The sequence below is a fragment of the Choloepus didactylus genome, chromosome 13, assembly GCF_015220235.1.
Source record: "Choloepus didactylus isolate mChoDid1 chromosome 13, mChoDid1.pri, whole genome shotgun sequence".
In the NCBI taxonomy this organism is placed as follows: Eukaryota; Metazoa; Chordata; class Mammalia; order Pilosa; family Megalonychidae; genus Choloepus; species Choloepus didactylus.
In genome coordinates this window covers 3,706,819-3,727,688 of record NC_051319.1, presented here as the reverse complement: position 1 = coordinate 3,727,688, position 20,870 = coordinate 3,706,819, and the positions used below count along the sequence as shown (strand labels likewise).

The window sequence follows — 20,870 nt, the reverse complement described above, 5'->3', positions numbered from 1 at the left end:
TGATAGCAACATCCCCTACTTCCCTGTGCTAGGTTGGGAGGAAATAAGGGGAGGTTCCACCCCAGCTGATTCAGCCGGCCCGAATCACCATGATGAGAGAGAGGTTTGCTCTCCTCTGCTAAAACCAGAGCTGGGGTGGACAGAGAGAGCCAAGAAAGCAGCTGAGGCACAAGGAGCAAGCACACTCCCTTCCTAAAGATGACCTTGTTCCCTCTTGTAGGTCATGGCTCCAGCAGGTGCCACCACTGGGTCCACTTCTTCCAGCTGTCCCCACTGACTCTTAGTCACTCACCTAGGACAGCTGACAAGGTGGCACCCTGCTTCAACAGTCTCTCTCATTGAAAGGAACTGGAAGCTGTTAGAGCCAGTCAAACACTTGAAGGGGGTCTTAAATCCATAGGAACCATCACACTGACAGGCCATGTGAGCAGTCCTCTTACAACAGATTCATGTTTGCCAGGAAATTAATTGGGCTATTCTGAGTCTGGGTCCTTAGTTATTTTTGGCCAGAATGAGTGTATGCAAAAGGGACTTCCCTTTTTCTGCAGCGTGGAGCCTCTGAATGCTGAACAGCCAATAGCATTTCTATTCTGAAATCACCCTTCTGAGCGCCTCTCTGGCTGCCGAGTTGCTGGAGCCATCACATCATGATTTGACCAAGCTGGGGTTGTACTGGTCCCATGATGGCTCCCAACGTCAGCTGCTTCCTTTTGGCTGTGCTGTTTTCTGCGGGCTGCAATGCCGTCACCTCCTCAGATCAGATGTGCACTGAGGTGAGTCCAGCCTCTGTCTTTATCCGATTAAACTGTCTGGCAATTTCGATTAAACGTGCAGCCCCATCTGAGCCTTGGCATCCTAACACTCACTGTGTTTCAAAGAAGAATGGGTGTAGAAGTCTTTCTTTTTATGAGAAGTGAGCCAAAGTGTTCAGCCAGGGGCTGGTCTGATAGAATCTCAGTAGGAAGAAGTAAGAGTCTTCCTCTTCTGCAAACAACTGCCCCCCAAACAATCCCATTTGGGATATAAGATACCAACAGGGTGCCCATGAAAAGGGCAGACCCCACAAACCTGCCTGAGGTGGAGCTGTTTGCACATTTTCACACATGGCCTCTACCACGAATGAATAGTTCTTTGGTTTCCTGGTTCTCAGGGTGGCGTTTAGTAAAGCAATACTTGTACCAGGTTTAGTGTGTTTAAAAGATTACTCTGAATGAGTTGACTTTCTCCTCGAGTTGGACAACCCTCCATCTGTTTTACTAATCCACGGGAATAAAATCTGAGAAAAGAGCTAAACTGCATCTTCTGCTTTGGACCATAACAATATTTGTCAACCTATGAGATGTTCTTGGAGGGGGTGGTGAGAATGGAGAAGGGCCTCAGTTTCTTGCTGTATTCTATAGTTTCTCAACCTCAAGTAGCCCCTTCTGAGAAGGCAGCACGATGGAGAATGACACTGAGGCAGGGCCCAGGAGCCTTGGTCAGGAGAATTCAAAGACAGGTCAAGGATTGACCAGACAAGAGTGAGACTCGAGGCCAGGTCTGCAATTAGGCCTAGAAGCACAGAGGAGCCTAGCCTTGTTAGTCTTGTACTAGGATAAAATCAGGATGAACTCAGGCCATGAGAAGGCCCAATGTCCAGGGAAAATTAAGGCTGGGAAGAAGAACAGTGAGAAGTTTGGGGGTTTTTTGTTGTTTTTTGTCATTGTTGTTGTTGTTTGTTTGTTTTTTATCAGCCAGGGAAGGCTATCTCCCCATTATTCAGGTTGGAATGGCGATTTCACGCAGTAGCTATGTCACCTACCTCATGGCCTTACCCTCACAAGTGACGATTTCCAGCTCTCTGAGAAGCAGGCTATTTTAAATGCCTTTCTCTTAAGCCTACCAGTTCAATTCTCAAATCCCTACACCAGTACAAAGCATGTGCAGCCCTCCTGCAGCTCACAGGGGAGTCTTCAGGAAGGGCCAGCTTGGCTGGGAGATTTTGAGAAGTCCGTGGAAATAATCAACCAGTCCAGCTCCCCCCTGAGGCTAGTAGGTCCCAGAGTTGCCATTTCATTTATGCAAATGGCTCCTGCTTTGGCAGAGGGAAGGGCAAGAGGCAGGGAGAAGAAACTAGTCCTTTTGTTGCCTGTTCTGGGGGACTTCAGGGCTATTCAGGTGTCAGGAGTGGTGCTGAGGGTCCCAGGTTCTCAGGGCTGGGCCCTGTGCTGCTGGGAGAGATTTCCTTTTTGGATGAGCCTGGTGAAAGTGAACCAGCCCTTCAAGGCAACAACTCATATATGATGAGTTCTTGGCAACAGGATTCTAAGGTTGTTTATTGAGCAATTACTGTGCAGCAAATATTAGAAAGGGAGCCAGGAGATACAAAGATGAAGGAGGCCTTGTCCCTGATTAAGGAATGTCTCGGCTGCATGCAAATGGGATGAAAGTGGGAGCAGTAGGAAGGAGAGCCATGTATTTTTGGTTTAAGTGTTTGGCCCCCTTTTTAGTGCAAATTACCCCAGCTTTGCCCACCACTTTCTTTTGCTTTCCTTTCCTCTTTTCTTCTTCCCCTCCAGTTTAAGCATAATTAACCACAAGCCCATGTGACCATCTTCAGTTTATCAGACCCTGTCATAAAACCTAGGTTTTTGTTTTGCTTTGCTTTCCTTTGAGTTAAATAAACTTTTTATTGAAATAAAACATACATACGGGAAAGCTCACAAATTGTAAGGTGGTTGAGAGCTGGGATTTGAACCTAAGAATTACTCTAAGACAAACAGGAAATGAATTGCATACAATCAGAATGCCCTTTGTCCAGAGGATGTCAGATTGGCAACAAAGTTTCAGGATGTGCCCTCTTGGGAGTGTTTTGTTTTGTTTTCGGAAAGTAATTATTCCTCAGGGATTTGGTTCTGTCAGATTGCTATCTCGGAGATAAAAGAATGATTAATGAGGGAGGGTTGGGGTTCAGTGCCCCAGGCAAGGGGGAGGGCAGGCTGCTGCGGGTGCCAAGTGCAGATGAGGCATCCAAAAAGGTAGGAATCAGCACTTTAGTGAAATTCAAAATGTTCTAAATTAGAAAATAATTTCACCATTTGCAAGGAGAGAAAATACAGTGGGATGGCAAGGAGTTAGAGATACAACTGAAAGAAGCAAAATAAGATCCTGATTGAAAAAATGCAAATGAATACCTGGAGGGAAAAGGGATTGTGAATCCAGATGTAGCACTCCGGAGCCCTGGCTTCCCTGCTCTTGTAAAAAGCGGCAGCTTGGAGATGGAGATGGAGGCAAATTGGTTGGCGCGGGTTCCAGTGCACAGGGCCTGAGTAAATGCCCCTTGACTTGAATGGAGGTGGCCTTAGGGCAGTTGTCGTGAATATCATACGGTCTTGAAGAGTTCACATCAAGAAGGGTCCCGGTTGCTATGGAGCAGCCAAAACCCAGGAGGAGTGAGAAGGAGACTTTGGAAATTGACCACGCACTGAGTTCTGAAGACAGAAGGATGGGTTTATAGGAAGTGGCCAGGCAGAGCTCAGAGAAAACACAAGATTTCAATAGGGGGGTGAGTGTCTGTCTGGAAAAGCAACCGAAACTCATAGACCTGGCAGCAGGCCCAGCCCTGGGCAAAATGGCAGTGGCCTTGCCCTCGGGTCCCAGTATTCCTCTTCTGCAATCTGTGCTTCCATTCTCTGTGGTCACTCTGCTTTCCCCCAGCCCTGTGCTCTGCTACCAAAACTTGCTCTCGAAAAGTTTGGATATGAATTCTTAATGAGAAAGACACACCACACAGAAATGTGTAGCCTGAATCAAATCATGAGGAAACACACAAACCCAATATGAGGGACATTCGGCAAAATATGAGTCCATAACACTTCAAAAAAAAAAAAAAAACAAAGAAATCCCTGTAACGAAAGATAATGAAAAACCGAGGCATTGTCTCAGATTAAAGGAGACTAAAGAGACGTGACAGCTAAACGTAATGTGTGATCCTGGACTGGAAAAACAATAATCACTATGAAGGAAAATATTGGGACAATTCATAAAAATTGAATATAGAATGTATTTTGGATAATAACCTAATATCAATGCTAAATATTCTGAATTTGATAGTGGCACTATGACTGCATAAGAGAATCCTTAAGAATCTTAAGTCCTTGCTCTTAGGAGTTATAAGGCAAACATGTAGGGGTGAAGGGTCACAATATCTGCAAATTACTCTCAAATAAAAGAGAAGGAAAATGTGTGTGTATAGATATGTGTGCATATATATTATTATATATGTATGTATATATCCTTCCTGCCTAACATAATACAACAGACTGAAGGCAATTTAATGCTTCCTAGATAACTGTAGATCATGTGGTATCATCATCCTCCATGACAATTTTGGTTGTACAGGGTTGTGATTGTGGAAGGGAAGGGGGTCACACGTGTGTTGAGCCCAGGACATTCTCTGAACTGTGTTTGGTTTTTAAATTTTCTTACCAGCCATGTTTCTTGTCATTTGCCTGTTTCTCTTAAGAGTCAAGAGCAGAGAGTTCATTTCAGTTTCTACCTAACTGGAGATCATTTAATGTTATGACACAAGCTCGAGGTGGGCTTCTTGATACTACTTGGTGGTGTTATCAACTGGTTCTCATTTTTTCAGGGATTTCATTGACCCGCCTTTCCATTTCCTAGGAGGCTCAGTAGAGCGCCTCCTCAATTCTCAGCTTTCTGAATCACATTACTGCAGTAAGGTGCTTAATAAAGCACACAAGAGGCTGAGGCATGGAATAATTGAGGTGTTACAGACACTTACATATTCAGGAGGGGAGGGAATTGCCAGTGGACAGCCTATTGCTCTCAGATTAGAATAGAGCCAAATTGAGAAAGCACCTTTTCTCCAAGTGAGTGTGACACCAGTTACACCAATGGGAACCAGAAAAGAAAATTGTCTCCTCGAACTTAATACGATCCTTAGCAACCATGGGGGGCAGCAGCTGCACATCCATATTCTCCACGGGTCCTCCATATTCATGGGTGCCAAGGAAGTGTTTGGCAACATGTGTTTTTTCCCCATCAGTCAGCTAAATCTAAGTTTTAAATGCAAAGCGTGCATTTCAAGGGCATTGTGCAGATTTGCTGCAGGGCCTGGAGGATTCTGGGTCTATAAAATGGAGAATTAATTACAGGGAAATATAAATAAGGCATTTTCATCAGTGGCAGTTTTATTATTGCCACAATCTAGAAGAAATCTGATGGTTTCCTGTAGATGAGCATGCTCACTGTTGCTACCAAAAAAAGAAAGAAAGAAAAAGAAAAAAGTGCACCACTAAGCAGAAATTGGAATGAGTAAAGCAAAAAGCAATTAAAATGGTGACATGTCTAAAACATCATACTTCAGAGTGAAGGAGGATGTGCGCAGTCTTCTGTTTCCAGTTGAGTAGGTCTGTTTGCAACTCAGCATGAGGAAAGCTGCTAATCTGGAGTGTGGTGGGGCATGTCCTTCCCAGACCTGGGCAGACCACTGTGTGGTCAGGGAAAAGGGGGCTAGAAGGCTTGGGTAAAACCTCATGGAGCCAACAAGAGAAACTTCACTAGCAGAAAAGGAAACACAAATTACTGAAAGGGAAGAAGAGCAGAGAAGCAAAAAGCAGGAGGTCAGAGAAGGAAGGAGAAACGAAGGGAAATTGAAAAAGAGGGATAAGAACAAAATAGAGAGATTTTCTAAATTCTCATTATGTACATCAAAAACTTTAAATTAAACCAAAAAAAAAGTGCCATAAAATGCTTAAAACTCCCAGCAGCACATGTGATAATAGCTCCAAAAAAGCAATATTTTAAAAAAGCAGACTTGTCATCAAATGATGTTAAGTCCGCTTCTAAAAAAGTCAAATTTATCCCATACAACATACCCTACAATAAACCATTATTCAAGATGGGCAGCAGTGTTCTAAATATTACCCTTCCATCAATAGCTTCTTGCTCCACATCGAAACCATTAGTGATTGCTTAGAAAATACATGCATACTGATATTTCAAGGACATATGGGAAAACAGAGCATTTACGAGGTAAGTGGGCCTTACTCCCTGTTCTGGTTTGCTAATACTGCCCTTTTGCAAAACACCAGAAATGGATTGGCTTTTATAAAGGGGGTTTATTTGGTTACACAATTACAGTCTTAAGGCTATAGGTATCCAAGGTAAGGCATCAACACTAGGGTACCTCCACTGAAGGATGGCCATTGGTGTCTGGAAAACCTCTGTTAGCTCGGAAGGCACGTGGCTGGCATCCACTTGCTCCCAGGTTGCATTTCAAAATGGCGTTCTCCAAAATGTTGCTCTTGGGGCATTTTGTCCTCTCTTAGCTGCAGCTCCTCTTCAAAATGTCACTCGCAGTTGCTCTCAGGTCCTTCTGTCTGTGAACTCCTTTATACGATGCCAGTGATCCAATTAACACCCACCCTGAATGTGCAGGGTAACACTTCCATGGTCCAAGCAATCAAGGAATCACTCACAAGCACTCACAAGCAATCAATCACTCACAGTTGATTGAGTCACATCTCCGTGGAAACACTCATCAAAGGATTTCAATCTAATCAACACTAACATGTCTGCCCCCAGAAGATTGCATCAAAGAACATGGCATTTTGGGGGACATAATACATTCAAACCAGCATACTCCCTGTTTGGGGATCACCATTCAAATCAGCCTGCCCGTGATGCAGGTTCAAAAGCACCTGAGACAGTTGACTGTGGTTATGGTTATTCAACAACATTTCTTCCCAGGATGACTGACAGTGGAATAGTCACTTGCTGTTAGAAAAATTCTACCTGACTCACAGAAGTAAGCCAAGTAAAAAGATCCTAGGCTCTTCTGACAGCTGTACATTTCCCAAGACCTGGTAATTCAGTCTTGCCCAGCACTCCCTTCTATTGATCTGGCTCCAGTGGGGATGTTTGCTGACAAGCACCAGTGTCCAGAGGCAGGGTGTCATTACATCTATGAAGCCCCAATTAAATCTTATGCTACCATAATCCACCATCATTTCCAAAGTCACCTATTCATATGCCATGAATCCACTGATGCCACCTCACACTCCTAGCATCCCATGGAGAGTTCAGCATAAGAATTTTAGATTTTACCCATTCATCAATTGCAGTCTTCCTTTTTCCACTACACTCTGCATGAATCCACCATGTACTCTAAATTAGAAGACAAAGAGTGACAGACACTGCTGTACTCAGAATTGTTCCTTCTCTTTGAGATATGGCCCATGGTCCTAGAACATCCATTTTCTTGTTTTCCAGGTGCACATTTCCTGGGGATCATTTCTTTCTCTGCTAGGAGCCTCCTGTGCAAAACATACCTCATCAGACCTTCATACATGCACCACTACCCTTCATCCCAAAGCACCATCTAGATAAATTGTGATCCCACATTTCTGTAGGTTTCCAACCAATCCCTTTCTGTTTTTACCTGATTAGCCCAAGATTTATAATTTGAATACCTGTGTATCTAATAAGCAGTGATTGGCAGACTTATGAATACTTGGCTATCCTGGGAGACAAGATGGAGAAGTCCACTACACATGTGTGCAGGGTTGGGCCTAAATGCCTAGGGTTGGGTATCAGCATCTGTAGATCCAGAAATCCAAACTTAATTCATGCTTCAAGGTTATAATAACTCATGGTGTAAGGTCTGTGTAACACTGATAGTTTTTAAAAACATTGATTAATAAAATTCCTAAACATATTCAAAAGTAGTTAATACAAAGAACCTTCATGTAACTATCACTCAACATTCAACAACTATCAACACTTTGACATACTAGTTTCATTCTATCCACCCCCTCCTCTTTTGCCAGAGTGTTTTAAAGCAAATCCCAAACATGATGTCATTTTTTTCTCCAAATGTTTCAATATCCTTCTCAAAAAAATAATTATATTTCCCTTACATAACTGCAAGGCCATTATCATTCTTAGCAAAATTCATAATTCCTTAATATCATCTAATATCCTGTCCTTATTCAAAGTTCCCTCACAATCTATAAAATGTCTTAAGACTGCTTTCTTTGAATTAGAATCTAAACAAGGACAACTCTCAGTATTTGTTGGTTATACCTCTTTTAGTAGTAGTTTTATATCTCCTTGTCTCTTTTAATAAGAGGAGTCTCCTCTTATCTATCATCTGTCTATTTCTCTCTCTATCACTCTATCTATATCATTCACAGATGGATAAAAACAAGCCAGTTGTCCTATAGAATGTCACACATTCTGGATTTGGCTGATTGCTACCTTGTGCTGTTGTTTAGCTTAAATCCCCGTCACTTGTGGACTGAAAGTGAGACCCAAAGACTTGACTGGATCAGGTTTTGTCAAGAATACTCCATAGCTAGTGCTACGTACTTTATATTGTATCACAACAGAAAGTATGCAATGTCTGACTGTCTCATTTCAGTGATACTAGGGCTGATCAACAGGACAAATTGATACTCCCACTATAAAATTCCCACCAACTTTTTACCATATGGTTTGCAAACCCTTGATGACTATTGTCTGACTCAGATATTTCTTGATGATTTCCAATTCCCAATTTGCCATCTATATTTATTAACTAGAAATCTTCAGTATAGAAGAACTTTTATTCGTTTACTACAGCTATGTGGTTACCCTGGAACAAAGTTCCTAACAGAAAGGGAAAAAAATGCTTAAATTATTCTCAATAATCAGTTTTTATGAATAATGATTGAAGACCTAGCCACCTCTAGTGATGAACAATGAGTTTTGTTTTGTCTCCCTCTCTTTCCTTTATGTGTGAATGTCTCTCTCTGTGTGTATCATGTTGAACCATGACCTTTTATATATTCAATGTATTTTAAACAGCCACTCACTGGTTGTTTATGATGCTTAAATCATCTTGTTTATGGCCTGTGGGAGCAGCTTTAAACTGGTTCCTATGTCCTTTTGATATTATGCCATTGTCGTTTCACAGGTTTCTTGGCACATCTTGTGTATTTCCACCTCCGGGTTTGCAATTTGACATTCAAGGAACTCTAATTCCTTTTAGGGAAGAGTGGTGTTTGGAGACCACAACCTGGTCCCTTGAGCTGTTCATGACTATTAGGCTGTTTTTGCTTCTAGGCTGTTTTAAGAAACAGAGCTAAGAGTACAGTCTGTACTTCGGCTACAATGCATTTTTTTTTAAAAATGCATGGATCATATGCAATAGGTAAACAATGTCAATATAATACAGAAGTCATATAGGTTCATATGTGATTTACTAACATGTTAATGAGATCAGTTGTGAGATTTGTGAAAATTGAAGAGAATACCTTAACAATATATGAAGATCTTAAATAAAAGGTAAAAATCTACAGAAATGCCTACCTTCAGTGATTGCTTTAATGACTTCAATAATGGCTATACTTTTCACTATGCTAAACTATCTGGGATAATGAAAGTGCAAATGAAAAAGATGTAAAGTCATTTTCCCAGTGTGGAAGGAAGGAAGGAAGGAAGGAAAGAGTTAATGAAGTCTATGTTATGGATCCAAGTTTTAATTTTGATAAAATTGATATGTATTCAAAAGGAAAGCCCCCCAGGATCTATATGTTGAGGCCCCAAGGTTTAAGGCCTTGAAAGATCATCTGTTTATCATCACACAGGTGAAATGCCTGTTGAAGATTAACTGTGCTCCTGTTTTTATTAGGATTATTTGTGGTCTTGTTAGTCCTCTGGTTACTACGTTCCACTGATTTTGAGTTGTCTGCCACTATCTTCTCCATAAGATGGGTAATTTTTAGCGAATTGTTTTATAGAATCAGAGGATTTTCAGAAACATATATAGAATTATATAAGAAATTTCTGTATGTATTTTTAAAAATAAGTTGAAAATCAGGGGTTATATTATTTCCAAATCAAACTCAAAATTATAGAATTTTTTTTTAACATATCTGATTTTACTCGCTTGTATCTCTATTCTCTGATGCGGAAAATCTCGATTCCTATCAACATTAACATAGTTACTTGTTTGGTTTAGCCTGTGTCTTAGTTTGCTTGAGCCATTATCACAAATACCAAAAACTTGTTTGGGTTAAACAACAAGCATTTATTGGTTACGGTTTCAGAGGCCAGAAGTCCAAGTGAAGGCATTGGCTTACCTTGCTTTCTCCCAGGGTCAGTTGCGTTCTGGTGCTGGCTGCTGGCAATCCTTGCGGTCCCTTGGCTTGTATTTCTGCCTCCTGTCAGCGGTGATGTCCTCTCCTTTCTTCCTGCTCTTCCAGTTTCTACTGACTTCTGGCTTCTGCTTCTTCTCCATGGTTTTCTCTTTATAAGGCCTCCAAGAATCTACCCTGGTCTTAACCACATCTTAACTAAAAATAACATGTTCAAAAGGTCTTATTTATCCTTCAAAGGGTAATAGAATAAGATTAAGAACATGAATTTGTTAGGGTACATAATTCAACCTACCACAGTCTGTAATATACATATAATAGTTTCAAAATAACATTAAATGAAATAGAATGCTTTTGCAATATTTTTCCTAGAGTACATCACACTAAGGTTCTAGAGTCAAAATATTATGTTCTAAGGTCAGTTGGAATAAAAATTTTATTTGTGCTTATATCACAAACTTGATATATAGTTAGAATCATTTATTTGAGTTTGCTTTTGAAATTTAGGAATTGCTTTATTTAATTTTGCTTTTCTATTAGGTAGAACATTTACATGTGTCCAAAATAAAAACGAGGTACATTCAAAGAAGTCTTGCTTCCGAACCTGCCCTTGATTTAGTTCCTTCTTTTCCCTTAAAGGCAACCTATTTTTATTAATTTTTGCTTTTTCTTCTATGGTTTCCTTTTTGAAACTGTAAGAAAATACGTGCATAACATTCTTAGGCAAAAGGTAGCATGCTATATACCATATATTATATGTACATATAATATATACACAATAAATATAGTTGTGCACCTTGCTTTTTTACCTAACATTATATACTGGCTATCACTCCATATTAGCATATAGAGATCCTCCTCATTCCTTTTTCAGCTGCAAAGCATTCCATATTCTGTTCAACTCGTCCTATATTGATGGATATTCTGATTATTGCCAATCTTTTGCTATTATAAAATATATCATAATGAATAACCTTGTGTATAGGTCATTCTGCATTTTTATAAGTATGTATTTGATAAAGATTCCTAGAAGGGGTATTGCTGCTCAAATGGTAAAACATATATGTAATTTTGCCAGATAGTCAATCAAATTATTATGTTCAATCTAATTTATATTGTTTCTCTCATCAGAAAGAAGCCAACAAAACATATAACTGTGAAAATTTAGGTCTAAGCAAAATTCCCGACACTCTACCAGACACAACCGAAGTTCTGGAATTCAGTTTTAATTTCTTGCCTACAATTCAAAACACAACCTTCAGCAGACTCATAAATCTTATCTTTTTGGATTTAACCAGGTTTGTATCTGAGTTCCTTATGCTGAGTCTTTTACTGAAGTAATAACAAAACTTTCATCCAAATTGTTTCCAGGACCTTCTTCTGAGGTACGGTGACAAACTACTTACTCTGTGAGCTCATCCTTTTCCACAAAAATGTTTTCATGCAGGTGAAACATCATTTGAATGAGCACCAATCAATGAAGAGGAAACTGGATGCTTCTCCAACTAGGTGCAGCAACAGGGCTGTTTAAGAAGTTCTCAGGAATATGGAAAACAGAAATAAAAATAACTAAATCTTATACTAAATTAGATGCTCTATTTCACTACATTTGAGCATAGTTGAACATTATCAGTGATAACATTTTAAGAAAAAGTTAACAGAGAAATACAAACACACATTCTTCACTAACTTTTTAACCTATAATTTGGGAACCCTACAGACCTCAGCATTCTAAATGCTCAATGTGTGAAAACCACTAGGCAGAACTATTACCAGGACACATGGGAAGAAAACAAAAGGGAATTGCAGTTTATGCATGTGGGTGTGGAAGGGGGGAAAGGGCGCTGCACGCCTTGCAGCAGTTCTCTTTCCTCCACTCTGGTCCTTCAACTGAAGCTTCTGAAGAATGGGAGAAAGTTCACATCCAAAGGACTGTGTCATCTTTAGAACCACCACCGTGAGGTAGTCACAGTGAGGATTATCGTCCACAGACGAGGAAATGGAGGTTCAAGGAGGTTCTGTGAACTTGCTTAAGGTCCCAGAGCGAGGAAACTAGGATTCTGCTCTCCTGTCTCCCAGTCCAGAGTCCACCTAACAACTCTAGGTCACCTCCTCAGCCCAGATCCAAATATGGGTGGTTATAAACACTGACTGAGAGAGCCTTACTCTTTCAGGTAGAGACCAAGCTCAGTCTGTAACCTACCCATTATTCCCCAAGGAAGTTTACTTCCCTTTCCTTTTATGTTTCTCATTTTTAGGTTAAAATGCCATTCGCTGTATTTTTAAGGAGTGTGTGTTGGACCAGGATAGGTTTTCTAGCTTAAGGATTTCAGAGTTTCCTCTTCTGTTATTTCCAAAAGTGATAAAAATATGAATTCATATTTTTATTTTACTCCTCCTTTACTCCTCTCACTGTCTTTTATTTGACCACAATTAGACTTTTTATAAAAGTTTCTTTGAACAGTCACTATTTTTTTAGCTTTACCAACATCCACTATTTCTCTTTGCTCATTCTTCCATCTTGCTTTTCAGACCTTCCTCTCTGAAATGATTATTATTCATCCTGAAGTATATCTTTTAGAAACTCCTTTAGAGAGATTCTGTTACCAGAAAACTCTCTCAGTTTTGTTTTTCTGAAAATGTCTTTATTTCACTCTGCTTCTTGAAATATACTATCGTATGATATAGAATTCTAAATTGACAGTTTTTTCTCAGTCCTTTGATGCTGTCATCCGTAGGCTTCCATTGTGGATGTTGAGCAGTCATCTATCTGTCCAATCAGTTTCATGGGTCCTTTCTCTCTCAATTTTTTAAAATTTATTTTTTATTTTCATAACAATATATATTGCCATTTTAACTATTTTTCAGTGTAAAATTCAGTGCCATTAATTACATTTACAATATTGTGCTACCATCACCATCACCAACACCCATTACCCAACCTTCTTAATTACCCAAAAACAGAATCCATGTACCCATTCAGCAATAACGGGGAGAACTACTTTCTCCCATTCTGTAGGCTATCTTTTCACTTTCTTGATAATACTTCTATGTGCAAAAGTTTTTAATTTTGATTAAAGTCTAGTTTATTTTATATTTTGTTGCTCATGCTTTGGGTATCATACCTAAGTAATCATTACTAAATTCAAAGTCCTGAAGCTTCTCCCCTGAGTTTTCTTCTAAGAGATGAATGGTTTTAGCACTTATATCCATCCATTTGGAGTTAATTTTTTGTGTCTATGTTGTGAGGTAGGGGTCTCTCTGGGTGTTTTTAATGGCTCTTCTTTGTCTTTGGCATTCTGCAAGTTCACAGTGATGCAGCTATGTGTGAATTGTTGAGCTTCTTGAATTGGAGGTTTCTGTTTTTCATAAATTCAAAGATATTCCAGCCATTGTCTGCTTGAAATTTCCCCATTCACTCTTTTATCAAGTTCTGGATCTCTGGTTAGATTAACATTGGGTCTTCTCATCTATCCTTTATATATCTTAATATTTCTTTCATCTTTTCCATTTCTGGTTTGCTGGACTATATTCTAGATACTTCCTTGTATCTTCTACTACCCCATCAATATGCTCTTCCGATGTGTCTATTCTACTTTAGAAACTGTTGGCTTTCTAATTTCAAGTATTAATTTCTTTATTTCAATATATTTTAGTAATTTTGTTTTACAAATATGACTGATCAGTTTTGATATTTTTCATCACACTTCATCATGCTTTTGATTCCTCCTATTTACTTAAGAATAATAAACACACTTATCATATATTCTGATAATATATGTCAGATCTATCAGATAATTCTGGTTTCTGCTGTCTCTGTGAGTCTGATTCTGTAGAATTCTTTTTTCTACTGACTTTGGCTAATGTGTTTCCCTTATATGTTCAGTGAATTTTTACTTAGAGCTCATTTTTTTTGGAAATTTATCTGTGGAATTCTTTGTTTAAAATGCTTTTCTGGAATTAGATAATACCATTGAATTGCTATTATTTTTATGTGTAATAATGGCATTATAGTTGTGAAAAACAAGTCCTTTATACACACTGAAATATGTATGAAGTGAAATAATATGACGTCTGTGATTTGATTTAAAATAATTCAGAAGAGAGGGGTGAGATGGATGAAGCACGGAAACAAATATAGCAAAATCTTGATAATTGTTGTTTGGGTGATAGATATATGAATGTTCATTGACCGTTCTCTCTATTTTTATGTATATTTGAAAGTTTACCTCATAAAAAATCAAGAAAGTACATAACTCCAGAATAGGTTTATATTTGCTTCTGCCAGATGCCAGAAGTCACTACTATCTAGGTCCACTTTAAACTAAATTTTCAGCTTGGGTTTCTTTTGGGAGGTCCACAGGGGTAGTACAAATTCAGGCTGCCATCTGCATGAATGGAAGCGTATAGGTAGGTGTTCTCAGAGGAGATTTTGTTGTTGTTATTGCTCCACCGAGCCAAAGTCATGACAATCACAAGTCCTTGAGGGCTCTCTCTGTGAGTTTTCTTTAAGCTCACCCACTGAAGGAAACAGTATTAAGTCTCAGCACTGTACAGGTGTTTGATAGGACCTCCTTATGCTGCTCAGCCAGGCCCCAGGCTTTGCCTCCTGCCCTTGGTACTTGTGGTTCATTAAAACCCAGGCTTTCTCCCTTCCTCAGTCCCTGGTAACCTATGTTCTAGTTTCTGACTCTATGGATTTGCTTATTCTAATTACTTCATATCAGTGAGATCATAAAATATAATGAGGAGTCGATGTTTAAATAGTGCAGAGTTTCTATCTGTGGTGATGGGAGTACAACATTGTGAACACAATTAACAGCGCTGAATTATATATTTGAATGCTGTTAAAAGGGGAAATTTTAGGCTGTATATGTGTTACTAGAATAAAAATTTAAACAGACAACAACAGTGTAGGACTGAACAACACAAACAGGAAACCCTAATGTAAACTACAGAGTGTGGTTAATAGTACAATTGTAATAATATTATTTCTTCACTTGTAACAAATGTACCATATTAATCCAAGGTGTTAATAATAGGAAGGGTATATGGGGAATGCTCTATTTTTTTCTGCATGACTTTTCTGTGAACCTACAACTTCTCTAATTAAAAAAAACAGGCCTTGGGCAAGTAAGGATTGGCAATCCTCCCAGGACAAAGGCTAGTTCCAGGCTTCACTTTCTCTCACGGATTTGAGCTTCCTTTTCACTAAGCATTTCTAAGGAATTCCCTTATTGGCCTCCAGGGGAGCTAAATGTGTATGTGTATATATATATATTCCTATATATTCCAATATTTTTAGGTGTGACATACCCAGTGCGTTTCACTGAACCTCGTGTTCCATATTGCTATAGCTCATTCTCACGTATATTTTATCGTTTGACTCACAATAGTCCTGCAAGGTAGCTGTTATTTCTAAACTTCATAGATAAAACAACAGAGGTTGAGAAAAGTTGTGACTTTCTCATAATGGCACAGATTCAATATGATACATATGATATTATATAAGGTATATTATGTATTACTTAAAGTAGGAAATAATAGTTTGGTTTTACTGTCAAACAAGCCATTAATTGTTCCCTAGATTACAAACGTAAACCTGTAACAGTTCAGTCTGAGGGTAAATGATACCTGGAAATAATTCCATATCAAGGTGTTCAGAACTGAGGCTATTCATTAATGATTCAACAGGCCATCTGTGAGTACTGAGGAAAGTTGTTTGTGTTTGATTTTGAGCAATAATGTGTAGTTTTTACTATACCCAAAGGTGGTTTTGTAGCATATATCATTGCGATGAATTTGTTTTTCTTTTTCTAAATTCATTATCGTTAAGTACTATTGTCTTTTTAAGGTGCCAGATTAACTGGGTACATGAAGACACTTTTCAGAGCCATCATCATTTGAGCACAATCGTGTTGACAGGAAATCCACTGATATTCATGGCAGAGACATCACTTAACGGGCCCAAGTCTCTGAAGCATCTCTTCTTAATCCAAACAGGAATATCCAATCTCGAGTTTATCCCAGTGCACAATCTGAAACATTTAGAAAGCTTGCATCTTGGAAGCAACCATATTTCCTCCATTAACTTCCCCAAAGACTTCCCAACATACAATCTGAAAGTCGTGGATTTTCAGAATAATGCGATACAACATCTCACTGGACAGGACATGGACTCTCTGAAGCAGGCCACCAACCTAAGCCTCAGCTTCAATGGCAACAACATTAAAGCTATTGAGCCTGGGGCTTTCCATTCAAAAGTCTTCCAAAGTTTGAACTTTGGAGGGACTTTTGACTTGCCTATTATATTAAGAGGTCTGCAAAACTCTACTATTCAGTCTCTCTGGCTTGGCACATTTGAGGACCTTGATGACCAAGACCTTAGTCCAGACATGCTTCAGGGACTTTGTGAAATGTCTGTTGAGAGCATCAACCTGCAGAAGCACCATTTCTCTGACTTCTCCTCCTCCACTTTTCGATGTTTCACGCAACTCCAAGAATTGGATCTGACAGCTGCTCACTTGGAAGAGTTACCCTCTGAGATTAAGGGCATGAACTCACTCAAGAAATTAGTTCTCAATGCAAATAAGTTTGACGAGTTGTGTCAAATCAATGCTGCCAATTTCCCCTCCCTTACACACCTCTACATCAAAGGCAACCTGAAGAAGCTTGACCTTGGTGCTGGCTGTTTGGAAAAACTAGAAAACCTTCAGGAACTTGATTTAAGCCACAGTGACATAGAGGTTTCCAGCTGCTGCAATCTGCAGCTCAAAAGCCTACATCACTTGCAGTATCTCAACCTGAGCTACAATGAGCCCCTGGGTTTCCAGAGTCAGGCGTTCAAAGAATGTCCTCAGTTACAACTCCTGGATTTGGCATTTACTCACTTGCACGTTAATGTGCAAAGTCCTTTCCAAAGCCTCGGTCTCCTGCAGGTTCTCAATCTCTCTTACTGCTTCCTTGATATGAGCAATCAACATCTTCTAGCAGGCTTGCAGGACCTCCGGCATCTGAACTTACAGGGGAATCACTTTCAACAAGGGAACATCCCAAAGACCAACCTACTTCAGACAGTGGGCAGCTTGGAGACTCTGATTTTATCCTCTTGCAACCTCCTCTCCATAGACCAGCAAGCATTCCATGGCCTTGGAAAAATGACTCATGTAGACTTAAGCCACAACAATCTGACAGGCAGTAGCCTTGGTGCTCTTAGCCATCTAAAGGGACTCTATCTCAATCTGGCCTCCAACTGCATTAGCATCATTCCACCCCAACTCCTCGCCATCTTGTCCCAGCAGAGCACCATTAATTTAAGTCACAATCCCCTAGAATGCACGTGTTCTAATAGTCGTTTCTTAACATGGTACAAAGAAAACTTGCAAAAATTCGAGAGCTTGGAGGAGACCGTGTGTGCAAACCCCCCACGTTTAAGGGGAGTTAAGCTGTCTGCTGTCAAGCTGTCCTGTAGGATAACAGCCGTGGGCATTTTCTTTTTCATTGTCTTTTTCCTCTTGCTTGCCCTTTTGCTCTTTTGGGCAGGTAAATTCCTTCTTAGGTGGAAATACCAACACATTTAGTACTGAAGATTTCCAGAGAAGGCGAATAAATGTGTTTAACAAAGCTGCCCTAAGTGAAGAAATTGCTGTTTGTGGCTGGCCAGACTTCTCTTGGGGCTGGGCAAGGGTTCACTGTACTTTTTTGAGCATCTTACCCCTGTGAGTCCCAGAGCTAATGAGTGTCCCCAGCACGCAACTGGGGGTCAGACGTGGCTGTGAGAGCTGCAGATGCATTTCCTCACATAGAAGGGGGATGGAGTGGGGGGGGGGACCTGTGACAGGGAAAACCAGGAGTCCCCTCTCCCTCCATTCACCAGCTTCCCTCCCAGCACCCTCACCCCATCCCTGAAAGGATGCGTACCCCCAGAACTTGGCCATACCGAAGTTTTCCCGTTCACTCTCACCCGCAGCGTGGACATCGTACTTTGGTCTGAGTTCTGCATAATGTAGCCATTGGGAAACTTAGTTGAGGACAAACTCTCAACGCTTATTTAAAGTGAAAAAGGCAAAACAATGAATTTAAAAGAAAAGACTGAAGAATGAATCCTGCCATCAGATAGATTCCATTGATCCCTTTAATCCTTAGTTCTCTATAATGTCTCTGAGGTGCAAATATCTACCAAAAAAAAAAAAAAAAAGGTCCCCTCTTCCTCCCAGAGGTTTAGGATTTCTGCCACATTTGTTGCATTTACTTTAGAGCTAGGGAGGCTCCCCTCTGCCAAGCTGATCTTGCTGTTAGGTTCCAGATCTTCCCTAGGCTGTCGTCTTTTACTCATTCGAAGCCTCTTTTACTCATTCGAAGCCTCTTTCCCACAGGAATTGTGAGATAAACGGTGGTTTGGTTCCCAGACTGACCCTCAAAATCCTATTTATCTCAGAGACCATTTGAGATCGCACATCTACAATGAAAACTCGTAGAAGAAAAGATCACTGCACATTAGCTGTCAGGAGCACAATAAGGCTGTCTTAGTGAGAAGTGGTTTCTGTTGAGGGTGGGGGCGCCAGCAAAGATTGTTATCAGTGACAGACAGGGGACAGGACCATCGAATGCAGATGGAAAAAGAGGACAGAGAAGCTGTCAATGCTATGACTTAGGTCTTCCCAAGGCCCAAAGGGTCACACTCATGCATGCAGGCTCGATCTATTAAAGTCTGGATTGCAGGGCAAGGGAGGGGAGAGCTGTTGTACTCAGGTGTTGCATTTATAAGACCTTGGTTATGTCCTATACCCAATTTGAGGTTACAGATGGTAATTTACAGTTATAAAATTCTGATTGTATATCAAAGTTGATTAACTTCAATATTCATTCAGAATTCATTAATTTTTAGGTTGAAGGCATAATTGTGGGACTTAATAATAGAGTTGAAAGTTGGGGGCAACTGTACTTTATCTCTTTACCCCAGGAAAAAAAAAGAGCAGGTAGGAGAATAGCAGCAAAATGAAGCTCTTTCAAGTCTCAGAAATCTCTAGGCCTTAGCACTTGCTGTTTACTTTGCCTGGAAGATGCTGCCAACTCCCATATATTCCTTGATATCCCTGAAACCTCAGCACTAATATTTTCTCCTCAGAGGGGAACCCTTCCCTGAATATCCAGTCTAAACCAACCACCTTGCCATGTTCAATTCCCTCTCGTAGCATCCTGTTGTACTGTCTTCACATGCGTACCTATATTTGGAATGAGCTTGTTCACTTGTTTTCACATATTGTCTATCTCTTTCCATCTCCCTCAAATGTGCTCTGCATAGGAGCTGGGTCCCTGTTTGTGTTGTTTACTCAACAATATCCCAGAGCTTGTCTGGTACATAGTAAGGGCTCAATATATTTTTGTTTAATAATTGCTGACGTTTTGCCTGCAGTCTAATTCCTGAGCCCTTACCAGCTCCCAATTCTGCCCCATGCCCATCCCTACCTCCCCTCAGCCTCCTGGGCATCGCAAGCACTTGCTTATCACCAGAAATTGCCAAGGAAAATCTTTGCAAAATGGATTCCTAGGCCCCACCCCTAGATATTAGGATTCTGTTGAACTGGGTTTGGCCCAGGATTCTCAGACAAATGATTCTATGTAAAATCTTTCCCTATGTGTAATGATAATTTTTATTCCTCCAGCTTCTCCCCATCTCAGAGTGTGGAAGGTCCATGCTCTAAGAATCCAGTCTCAGCACCAACCCACTGAGTTCTCTCTGTGCTCTGTCAAATTTAAGCTCTTTCCTGCCTTAAGGGTTTAAGGCGATTTGGGAAATAGTAATTGCTGATCTATCACCCATGGTCACACAGCCTTCCATAATATTAGATGTGTAATTTGAAAAAGCAAAAACATTCTGTAGAAAATTTCTGATGCGAATTGCATGACACTAAAGTCTACAGGATCCCAAGCCTTAGCAAAACTGAATTGCCCATCTTGCTTTCATTTATCAGTCATGCTCCTCCTTCCTTGCAATACGACTTGCTACTCCATAACTTCTCACTGATCTAAGGCTTTGCGACAGCTCCTCTGTTTTAAGCAATAGTAAATTCACTGCACAAAGTCAGAAAGGGAGCTTTTTGATGGCTGCTGTCAATTTTATTGCTTTATCGTGGATACTAGGATAGAATCTGTAGACATGGTGTGTTTATTGGTTTTATGTATTGCATGTTGTTGCTGCTCTGACAAGCTAGTCCTATAAAAATGTGTTATTATTGCATGTTGTAGCTCAGTGAGCTGACCCTGCATCTCAAAGTGTACTGAGGCAAATGGCATTGGAGTCCATAAAAGCTGACTGGCCTCCATCACAGTGGACTCCCTGCGTGAGCTGCAACTTCTACAATCAGGGAGCAAATTATACCTTTCCCAGTGTCAACAGCCATCACCGATAACTGAACACAGCAGAGAACCAACACAGGCATTATCTGCAAAATTTCAAGAAAGGAAACTGTCGTATCATTCCTACTTGTCCTATTCTCCAATAAGTGTTGTTTGTAGTTTTCAAGTTTACAAAAGTATGAAATAAATGACTTTTTAATGTTCTTGATCCAATGTTTTAGTATAGGATGCAAGAAAGGTGGATGGCATTGGTTTCCATCCTCCTTGAATGCTGAAGATAAAATTAGCTAGTGGTTACAGGTTGTGGTTAGCTCTGGGTTGGGTTGGAACATTGTCTTGTTATTGTAAGAGTTTGCATGTCTAACATGA

At 40.1% G+C, this 20,870-nt stretch overlaps 1 protein-coding gene across 1 annotated transcript; it reads left to right on the top strand.

The window, feature by feature from the left end:
• The first annotated feature begins 618 nt into the window (after positions 1-618).
• Positions 619-20,704, top strand: CD180 (CD180 molecule). The gene is made up of 3 exons (XM_037801513.1): positions 619-773; positions 11,274-11,440; positions 15,997-20,704. Exons 1-3 carry the CDS (start codon positions 681-683, stop codon positions 17,720-17,722), a joined length of 1,986 nt encoding a protein of 661 aa, XP_037657441.1. The 5' UTR covers positions 619-680; the 3' UTR covers positions 17,723-20,704.
• Positions 20,705-20,870: the final 166 nt, after the last annotated feature.